The sequence below is a fragment of the Poecilia reticulata genome, linkage group LG14 (assembly GCF_000633615.1).
Source record: "Poecilia reticulata strain Guanapo linkage group LG14, Guppy_female_1.0+MT, whole genome shotgun sequence".
Taxonomy (NCBI): domain Eukaryota; kingdom Metazoa; phylum Chordata; class Actinopteri; order Cyprinodontiformes; family Poeciliidae; genus Poecilia; species Poecilia reticulata.
This window is the reverse complement of record NC_024344.1, coordinates 20,708,416-20,719,904: the sequence shown is the minus strand read 5'-3', so window position 1 is coordinate 20,719,904 and position 11,489 is coordinate 20,708,416. Positions and strand designations below refer to the sequence as shown.

The 11,489-nt window shown below is 41.0% G+C and overlaps 1 protein-coding gene across 1 annotated transcript; it reads left to right on the top strand.

The window, feature by feature from the left end:
- Positions 1-3,743: 3,743 nt before the first annotated feature.
- On the top strand, positions 3,744-10,712 carry tmem218 (transmembrane protein 218). Its single transcript, XM_008428414.2, has 3 exons — positions 3,744-4,202; positions 6,082-6,184; positions 9,616-10,712. Exons 1-3 carry the CDS (start codon positions 4,084-4,086, stop codon positions 9,748-9,750), a joined length of 357 nt encoding a protein of 118 aa, XP_008426636.1. The 5' UTR covers positions 3,744-4,083; the 3' UTR covers positions 9,751-10,712.
- Positions 10,713-11,489: the final 777 nt, after the last annotated feature.

The following is an 11,489-nucleotide window of genomic DNA, read 5'->3' as shown; positions in this document are numbered from 1 at the left end:
CTTCTCGCTGCTGCTGCCTTCCAGGGTCCGTGGGAAAAACGGCGATCACGGGAAAAGGTTTCCAAGGGGAAAAGGCTGCACGTGCGTCACTGCTTACAGGGCAGAAGCACAAAAGGGGGAAAAAAACCCCCAACAAAAACAGGTTTTCTGTTTATGAATTCAGACATGAATAATTTCTGATCAGAACAGCATGTCTCTGCTGTTTGCCAACATCAGTGCTGACAGGAGATGAAGTTCTAAAATGTTTATTGGGTTTTCCAGTGGAAAGGATACACAAAATGCTGCTAGCATACACAAAATGCTAACAGACGAATGGAAGTGATAACAGATCCACATCCAAACTCTGCTAATGATGACCTTTTTATTATAAAAAACATTTAAAATGTGTTCAACTTACCTCAGAATTCAGGTGAATCTACATTGCCTCAATGAATCACTGAGCAGGAAAAAAACATAGTAGGCTACTATTTGATGTGACCAGGTTAACAATTAGCAATAGTTAATGATGTGATTTGCTACATTTATTCAAACAGTAATACATGTTCACAAAATACATCAGTGAGTAATTTATTAGAATAGAAACTGTTAAAAGCGTGAATATGAATTTTATTTGTAAAATTTTGAACATTGTGATGCCAAATCCTGGATTTTGATTGATGGTTGATGCAAAACCTCAGACTTCTGACTTATTTCAGGAGGTATTGCAGTTTATCACTGTGAACTGGACACCAAGTGTGACAGTTCATTTGCTTTGAAGATGGAATTTGTACATTTAAAGCCAGAACGGTCAGCTCAATCTCTGTCTTAAAGCCTCATATAGGATGAATCTTCCTTGACTTCTAAATCCAATATGGCTGCCGCACATATAAAACAGAGCAACAGTAGCAGCAATTTACTGTTTTGCTGCACTTCTTATCCCATTAAATAAGGTCCACTGTACGAACACACTCTTTTAGTGTAAAACGTGACATTCGTGAATGCTAGCTTAAATTTCTAGCTGTAGCTAGTTAATGTGGCGACAGAGCATAGCATAAATCAAACAGCTTTTCCCCACTTGTCACTGGAACAATAGTCAGTTTGCTGTGATTCCTGTATCTGAGTTGCAGCTTCCGGGCAAAGCTGGTTGCAGTCTCTCTGTGGGACGTGATGCTATTCTCAGATCAAAGCTTTGATTTCCAGGGCAAGTCAAACACAACATTCGGTACAACTGAAACTTGTATGTAGGCCCCCATATTACAAGGTTCTCAACAGACTTCAAAAACATACAGTCAACAAATTCAATGTCTCTCTCTCTCTCTCTATATATATATATATATATATATATATATATATATATATAATTTGTAGTTAGTAGTTAAATGCTATGATGGCCCAAAAAGCAACTTTATTTCTACATTTGATTTTAGGGGCCTTTAGCGCCTCCCAGAGGCCACAGGCCAAAATTGTTTGATTAGTTGTGAGGGATGCCAGGGGTGGTCCCCCATGTGTGTGTTTGTATGTGTGTGTACATGCCCTTGTGCATCTTTTTTCTTAATTTTATTCTTCGCTTAGAGAATTTTGTAAATCAGGCTTTACTGAAAGCAAAGGAAGGAGCAGAACGTGTGGCACAGCTGCACTGCAATCGGGTTCATAATGTAAAGCACTAAAAGCACATAGCATTATTGTACTTATAATAAACACTATGCTATATGCAGTCATATGAAATGAATGAATGAGACTCATTTGTCAGGAAAAAAGTACCTTTTGAAAATACATTTTTGTCTTATATGGGCTTTCTGGACTTGCAGTCAGCCCACATTTCTCTATTAAAATGTTATTTTTCTTTTGGTCTGATGTAATATTCTTCTCTGAAAAGTGTTTTCATTTGCTGTAATTTGAAATTCGTCAAAATTTACACAGATAAGAGCTTGACATAATGTATTTCCCTTAGTGAACTGAATTACAGAAATAAATGAACTTTTCAATAATGCTCCAAATTATAATTGCAGAGAATATGTTTATTAGATAGACTGTTTAATAAGAGTGAATGAGAAATTTATAAGGTACGCAGAGCTTAGATGAGGTTGAAAGGTGATAAATGAGCTTTATTCTACATAAAGTTTGAATATTATGATTATGTTGCATTGCAGCAGAGCTAAGGCAGGTTATTAAGGAGAGATCACGAGAGATCTCTATTCAAGTAGACTTGTTCCTTTTTAGCAAATATTCAACATTTTCCAATGAAAGCCTCAGTAAATTATTAGTTGGGCTGAGTGGAGCAACAATTTGTTTGATTCTGCTGGTGGTTTCTTCCTGTGGTTCCTCTCCACTGACACCCTGTGCCATCAGCTTGGTTATTTACTTACTCTAATAATCTATTTAATGTGATTGTGCTGGAATTAAATTCCACTGTATTTTGATTTATTTTTTTTTTTTATCTAAATGTTAGTGTGATAAATACACTTCTTTTTGTGATTGCTGCATATCCAAAATTATCTGAATGGGAGTGGATTGAACTGAAGTAAATTAAATGAAATTAAATTGAAACATTGCAAAGCCAAAGTGTAAAATGTCCAATATGCAGTGTGTAGACTTAAAATAAATGCTGCTTTTCAAAGAAAGCAAATAACCATCATCCTGCGTCTACTCCTTAAATCTATTTGGCTTTTCTATTTTCACAAACAGATAACTTTACTTTTGCTGATGAAAGTAAATAGAAATATTTCAGCACTGAAATATTTCTATTTCAGAGCTGAAATAGAAATATTGTCCAGTTAAATCAAGATAATCTACAACAAAAAAAAGACATTCTTTTCCCCCATCTTCTTTCTTGGAGCTTATTTAGCTAATCTGTTTGCATCTTTCAATGTCCAGGGGGTTCAAGCCCGGCTTCCCTATATAAACACTGATGCATGGATGTTACGAGTGTCACCTAAAGGTACCACGTTGTCTTCCCGGAAGCGCCGTTTACTGGCGCGTGTGCGCACACGCACGCGGTAACCTACACATTTGATTCGTGGATGTGATGTGGCCATCCGGTTTGCCAGCGCCTGGAGCCCGGCTGACCGTCAGAGATATACTACTCAAAACAAATGCAATGAAATATTGCTGTGGATGTTGCTGTTAGTTGTCGCAAATATTTATCTCCTCCTCTAAATGTGTACCGTGGATTCTCTCCGTTTTCTCTTTTGCCGCTTAATTTTAGTTATTTACTTTGCAACAATGATTCACGCTGAAATTCATGTACATACTAACTAAATAAAGCCATTAGCGCGTTTTAAAGGGTTCCTTCCTTAGCAGTCAGCCGGGAAAATCCCAGGCAGAAGTGATGATGAGAGGCTGTGTGCGGGGGAGTCATCATAAACGGAGATCAAAGCTCTGAGTGGAGTAGATCAGACACAACCTGTCTGGATGATTAGAGTTTATTGCGATATTAGCCTCTGATGTAAATGCGACATAATTAAATGTAACCTACAAGATCGATTTGCTGCTTGGAATTTAGCATTTTCGGATCAATCGATTTGATAAAACACGATGTTTTAATGTTAACACATAACACATTTTTTATGTATTTATTTTTTAAATTAAAAGGTCTAAATCGGTGTCCGTCGCTCTCGGAGGTAAGCTCCGACTGAAGTGAGGGACAGATATGCAAACCCCGCCTACCCGGCGTTTTATTCCGCCGGGTGAATAATGGGGCGTACCCACACTTTCCAACTTCGCCGTGTTTTAGGAACGACGCATTTAATTGGACAGTTCTCATATGTGACCATCCAATTACACTCGAGCTTGTGGTTACCAGGAAGTGCAGGACGCCAGAAAGATACTCTTCTCATCAACTTTTTCTAACCTTAAATTGTAATTTTCTGTCGTAACTTTTACAGAAACAGGACTCTGTTATCGCGGTCACACACGTTGCTTCTGCTGCCAGCATAAAGGCGTTCTCAGCACAGTCCACAACCAGCTCGCTTAAATGTGACGGCAGGATTTGCCCAGCTAGCTTGTGCTGCTAACACAACTTAGTAAACAAGAACAGGGAAGATACCTTCTGCCAGCTGCAGTCATTAACCTTGTCGCCCCGCGGACTGAACGACTTTTCCGCAGATGATCGATATGACTAGCACTGTGCTGCAAGTCGGTACCGGTGTTGTTGTCATTGTGATCGTTTGGATCGCAGCTCTTGTGGTAGGGACCATTCTGCTGAGAGCCGATGGATCGGCAAAGTGAGTTGAAGAAGCAACTACACACACTCCGCTTACACGCCTTAATATGAAATATAAACATTAGTGCGGGACCAGATGGGTCACAAAAGCGTTTATGCTGTTTCTGTAACGGTTCTGCAGCCACAATGTTGGAACATATGACTTACGACATTTTAAATTTTGAATCTGCTCGACAGGCTTCTAAATAATCCTGGCATGAAGTAAAATAACCTCCTCACGTTAGCAGTTTATGATCGCAGTTTGTGGTAGCTTTCGGTGTGTAGAAGAAGTCCAAAGGAAGCCAAAGTCCTAGAATTTTAGAATTTTACATCCATTAAAATAAACTGAATGACAAAAGAAAGTAGAACACCAAGTCCAAAAGGAGGGACATCATGTTGTTCAATCAAAATGCAAACCAGAGATGGGGATGGAAGATTTAATTTTTAATGAAGATTGCATTTTGAGTATAGATAATAAACCAATAACATTTCTCCTGCCTAACCTTTTGCTGCAAGGTGAGCTGGCTAAAATATGACTACAGTTTCCATTTACCTCCTGTAAATGTTTTGCAGCAGGACACGAACAACTGTAATGGATAGCATTCTATTTACCCATAATAATCAATATTCTGCATTGTTTTAGCAGCAGTAGAAATGTTTTAAATGAAACAAGCCAGTAGTAAAATACCGACCTGGCAAATTTAATTCATTTCATTTTAACGTTCAGCAAAAAAAAAAAAAAAACAGATTATGGTGATTTCTTCTGGATTCATCAGTGTTCTTGTCAGCGAGTACAAACTGGGTGGAACTGTGACAACAGAATGAGCAAATGTCTCCTATAATACGAGTATATATTCCTAGGATGTCAAATGAACATCAAGACCTGACTTATTACACTGCATTCCTATTTATTTACTATAAGAAAACACCAAATCTAAGCTGGTAAATAACCCATAGGTCATGCTGGTCAAATGAGTTTATTACATGGTTTTCGTCACTGTGGGAACCTGAATAACGAGAGAAGTTTTGGTAATTTGTAGCCCATATCTAAACCTATGCAGCCATATTTATTGTATGGAATAAATATGGTGATATTGTCGTTTTATAGAGAGTATTTTAACCTTTTGCAACACATGTTGGCTTGGAAATTCTGCAGAGGAACAGAAGAAATCTTGAAGTTACACGATGACCTGGAAAATACATACATGGACAGAGTTATGAGGAAGGCAAACACGATTATAACAGACAACACACACACCCTAAGATATTTATTTAAACTGCTTCCTTCAGGGCAAAAGTACTCAATTCCTTTATTGTGCAGAAACAGAACAATATGAAAAAATCCTTTCATATTGGAAGCAAACAGTTAAAAAGGTCAAGTCAGATACTGGGAAATTCAAACCTCTTTGCTGTTACCGTCATTGTGTGCTGCCTGCCGACAATCCTGGGAACCAGTTTTCTACGGAGACGAATAAAACCGTCAGTCTGTCCGTCCTTCCGACTATTACATCTACAGAAATGAATTTGCTCTGACATATATTAGCTCGATTTCTTTGAATTAGCGGTGACCAAAGTGGGTACCGCTCGAGGGCCGGCATCCTGCATGTTTTAGTTGTCTCCCTGGTTTAACACAGCTGGATCCGATGACGGGTCATTAGGTGGTCTAAGAAGGACATTGGCATGCTGAAAAGGTTGTTGCTGCCACCAGGGAGAGAACGAGAACATGCAGGATGCCGGCTCTCGAGGACACACTTTGGGCACCACTGCTTTAAATGAACAGGGATTCAGTGGAATATTGGTGTCTTTGAGGAATAGTTTTATTATGGCATAATGCTCAGGACACTGCAATTCCCAGTTAATACAAAACTCAAACAGTTTTTTTTATTGCTTGTGTCCTGCAGGTTAGGAGTCATCCCCACTACCCTCCTGGCTCTCACCATCACTCTGGTGCTGGTGTTCTTCCCTCGGAGCCCAGAGACGCCTCTTCCTTTCAAAGAGATGGAGGTAAAACCACCAGCTGGTCAAACACCTGTGGTAGAAATACTCACAAGTACTTCTGGCTTCTCTCTTTATAAATGTCTCCACTGTCAGCAAGGTGAACAGAGACTTCTCAAATTAGGATTAGAGACCGGTCAAATACTGCCAGATTTGCAACAAGAAGCATTTACGAAATGTAGCTCGTTAGAAAGCTACTGCAACTATCTCGCGGCTTTGGCCAATTTCTCCTCAAAACTTACCGTGCTGTTCTCTGGCTGAAAAACCCCAGGTACGATCTTGGCTGGAGCTGGAGCTCTAGAGCGTTTGATGGTCATTTCATATTTACTCCATACAGTATCTGAATAAAAATAAGGTGATGATCTTGTAGCCAATTCCAGGTTTGCACAGATATACCATTTTGTCCCTGATGTCCTCTGAAAGCTTTTGGGTCTTGTCCATGACGGTGAAGAGGTTTAATTAAAAGGAACAAGTGGAGATGAGGGGTATTTCTCTACAAACTGATTGATGGATTGAGAGTCCTGTTCCCTTTATTTGTGGTGGTTGTTGTTGTAGTAGTTTCCACTGACTGAGGGTATGAGCTCTGGTTAAGAGTAAGGCTGCTCAAGATAAACACCTACCCTAAAAGAAACCTTAATTCTGCTCTTCTGTAAGCCTGTTTCCACAGAACTGCAGGCCTGTAAATAAAGCCAGCATGTGCGTCTCTGTGCGTGTGCTCGTTGCAAAGGCCTGTTCTGCTTTATCTGAATCCAACAGCAACACAGAACAAACACTCCCCGTGTTGCCTTCGGGTCGTGCCAGTAAGCTGTCCGGATTTGCCAAGCAAGCTGCCACCCCATCAAAATAGCAAAGCAGAGCCCCGTCCTGGCCAGCTCGTGCTTTGTTATTCTCTGTACAGTGCTGATATAGGAGAACAGCGATGCCGAGAGAGCGACTGCGAAACGGGGATTTCTGCTGAATACTCCCGAGTAAATTCAGACCAAACTCACCTCAGGAACCTGGTTGGAATTGAGTTCCCAAGATTCTTCAGCGCAAGTGTCGCTCCTCGCAGAAATACGAGTGATAAATGTTTTAGCGTAGCCTGTACTCAATTAACACGTCCCCTTTTGTCAGGATCGGTACCTAAACTTGCCGTTTCCTGTTTGCGCCTTGTGTTTCTGTGTGTGTTAATATTCAGCAACGACGGGCTGAACAGGACCAGCCAGCAGAGAGAGACATGTTTAACCTCTTGCTGTTAAACAACAGTGAAATATCACAGTACCAATTAGGCCAGTGTTAGACTGGAGGTGGGGGTGGCTCATACAACACCCCCTCCCCCCACCTGCTCCTACCCAGTGGCACATTAATAAAACATGGCCCACACACTTTGGGCTCCTGCTTGCTGCGTAATTGGCAAATTAAAAAGTGAGATGTGTTAAATGCATTCATAAGAGATGGAATACATCATCAGCAGCTCTCCCAGACACACACACGCATACACACACACACGCATACACGCACACTACTCCCATTCCACAGCAGTCCTTATGAAATTTCTCTTTCGGCAGCAGTTGGGCTGCTGCTCCTCTTCAATCATACTGGCTTAAGGGTGTTTTCTCAGTTTGCATTCTCATCATCATGGGTGGCTCATGACTGAAATATTAACACAGACCCAGAGTTATCAGTGAAGCATAAGACTAGTCACTCCATGGCAACCTTTCCATCCTAGGGAGCTGCGGCGTTAGACCTGAAGATCGTCAGTTAGGTGCCACTGATTTGCTTTGCGTCTCTTCATTGATTTCATTTAGGAGCGGCGCCACAAACAGCAGGACATAAACGTAGAGAGGCACTTTAAGATGCAAAGATTTTTACCTTCTTTCTGGTTGCGCAGCTCACTTTTGCAATGCTTCTGCTACTACTGAGCTGGGATGTTTTGCTAAACATCAAAAATACGGAGACGAGCTCGAATCACAGATATGTCATCTCACAGCACTTTACAGACGGGTCTAATTCTTGTGAGAGTTGCATAAAATTTGGTCCAAATTCAGTTTAGTTCAGCTCAACAATACGGTACAGTCACGTAGTCACATTCACATCCAGTTATAGTACATGGGGTGCAGTTTGACTCTAACTATGGTGTAATGAAGTCAGAATCAGTTGGTAAAAAGTCGACAATTTAGTCAGTGTTGAGGAGAGGTTGGCCAGTTTCTCCTGTCGTTATGGGATGGTGAACCTTAAGGCAAGACTTCAGGTATCAATACAGGGAAAGCAGACCGCGCTGCACATTCCTTCAGTCTGTTTTCATGCCCTGATGTCTCCAGTATTCTCTTGGGGACATCAGGACATGAAAACACAGCTGAAGCCCCGCCCCACTCACCGGTGTTACTCTGTGTAACAGTATGTATTATCTGGCTGCAGTGTGTTACATGTGGGTATCCTGTTTGCAAACAACCTCAGAGTATTAAATGCAGAACACATTTGGTCTCTTTCGTGACAGGACCAAACTGAACTAGTCAAATTGTCACATAGAATGGAGTTATTGCATGAAGCCTTTAGTCTAACTTTACAGCTCACAGAGGAGAAAAGGCTTGTTGACCTTTTGCTTTGGGTAATATTAAAAAAAATAAAAAAAGAAAGTCAAACCTGGATTTTTGCTTTGTAGTTGCAGAAGGAAACAGGAAAAGTAGGATGTGTTCTGCTCTGGAATGATGCCTTTCCTTCCCTGGACACTTTAAAGACACTCTGACATTTAGGATTTCAAACACCAGATGGTTTCATGTGGGGTTTTTTGTCCCGTTCTTCCTGCGCGCACACATCACGGTGACTTATTGACTCAGTATTCTCAGCACATTCTCCAGATTCAGAGTGCAATCATGCCTGTCCCGCTACATGTCCCCCCGTTCTTCCTTTGCAGTAGCTGCTGCACCGACCTATGTTGCCCTCGAATAGAATAGCATTCGAGTTTTAAGCAAGCCATGAATTTCATAGTTTTTCTAATGTGGGCTTGTGTAACATCAAAGGAGATAATTTCTATCGAATTTAATGTTAATTAGTCTCAGATAAACGACTGCAGCCAAGGTGTCTCTTTCATTTCAAACGTGGCTAAATACTGATTCGGACTGGATCTCTCATAGCAGCAGACCTCACTACAGTGAGCTACAGTCCTGCTGGAGGGAGGCACGTACGAAGCCCCGCCCCCTTCAGCAGTAAACGCTTTAATCGCTGCAGGTTCCCCACAACAAAGAGACAATAAGGAAAACATTCAGACACAAAGCCTCAGCATCCATCTGTCCAAAGTCCTCTCATGACACCTAGTGGTTAATTGAGGAAACACCAGGGGGGAATAAAGAAAAGAAAAAAAAAAAGGAGCTGTCATGTTCCTGGTTCAAGAACCTCTTGAAAAATATGTAGCAATCCCGAATGACTCCAAATCCATTCATTCTTTCTTTTTGTCACTACAGATAGTCGACACCTTCTTCATTGGCCGCTACGTTCTCCTGGCTGTGGTGGGGACAGTTTTCCTGGTGGCGTTGTTCATGCTGCTGCCCTTGCACTTCCTGGAGCCGGTGCATGCTAAGGCTTTAAGGACGTACTAGGAGGCCAGCATCGTTGGCGGCAGCAGGGTCACATCCTCCAAGATGCAGAACGCAGGGAAAACAGGGTTGATGGGGGAGCAGAAGAATCTCTCCCTGTTGTGAAGAACTGAGACTGCTCTAAAAACGAATGCCAGCATTCTCTCAATGAACTTCTGAAACTTCTTACATCTCTTTTTTTATTATTTTTGATTTGTAAGTAGCAGTGCTTGTCACAAATGTAACTTTTGAATCAGTTTTTCTCTTAACTTCTAGAGTCAGTTTTCATCTCCTCTAGATAAACTTAAGAGGTGCTCAGTGTTTTTGTCCTGTTTCTTCTCAGTGTAGATGGGTGAAGTCCTTCCCTGTCACACTGGTTCCTTTTTGCCATGTCTGTTGTTTTATCAAACATAAACAAAATAGTAACAGAAAGATGTGAATCACATTTTGTGGAGCATTAGGCCTTGTCACAGTTTTGAACTACAGCTCCCGTTTAAAAGTAATCACCCCCTGTAATGTTCAAATGTGACCTGTCTGACAAGAAAGTTTACAGAAACATCTCCAGTGTCAAAGTAAAAACTGATTTCCACAAATTAATGACAGCTAAGTAAAAATACATCATAAAATTTCATAATGTTTCAAAGTAGCCTGACCATTGCGTTCGTACGTAGTTCTGCTCGATTCTCATCTCCCTTCTGTGCTCTGCCTGGGATTTCTCCCATTGAGCTAGATTTCTCTGGTTGAATTTCAGTTGGACCAATCGGGGAACAAGAAGGAGTTGTGAACAATGAGGTAAATTTTCAGTGCTGTTTTAGAATTCCAGTCTGCCTATCGAAGGTTGTAGTTTGGCAACAGCAACAGAGGAAGTGAATGAAGCCACTCAGTTATGTGTCGACCATGTTTCAACTGAGCCCACACCTCCAGCAATTGATTGTTTCTCAATAGCCGAGGGTCCGGACTCTGTACGAAGTAAAGCGTAGAACAAGGGGCTGTTTTTGTTGTGTTTTTTTTTTTTACCAGGTTAGCTTCAGAGAAGAGGACAAGTGGTTTTCATTTTCTTGCTGTGCATGCTAAGAGCTGCTTGAGATTTCTGGAAGTGGGGGGGTTGTGTAAAGTGGGTGGCGCCAGACAACACTGCGGCCTGAACGCTCAGAGTTTCTGTGCTTTAATGAAAACAGATGAGTTTTCCAACGAGTGACTTGTCAAAGCTGGGCCCAGTCTTAACATCTGTCTGGCATGTTACAATAATTACATCTCCAAAATCGTACCAGTTTGATCTGAAAGCTATTTCATGAGCATTTCAGTTTGACACATTGTAATCTTTATCTATGGTTACTGACAGTTTAGAGCGCGGTACTTCATGCTCCATGACAACAATCAGCAATCTGAAACAGCTGCTTAAGCAGAAAGTGTTTCAGAGCCTTGGGAATGAATCGAACCTTCACACAGTTACTATGCAATTTATGAGGATTTTTTTTTTTTGATAGACCAGCAAAAAGAAGTGAGTCCTTGTGAAGTGGAAGGACGATAAGCGTAGTTACTCGTCTACCTCTGAATAAAATCCAGTGCAGGCAGTGTATCGTGTGTTTTGAATTGGAAAACGACACATTTCAATGCAGCGTTGATATCCGATGTGTTATGATAAAATGAACTCAGTTAACATGGATAAAAAATTATCTTAACTATTTAGAAGTTTTGAATAGAACAGATGAAGTATATCCACCCTAGTTTTCCCTGGAGTGACTTCCAGACATTTTCAACTC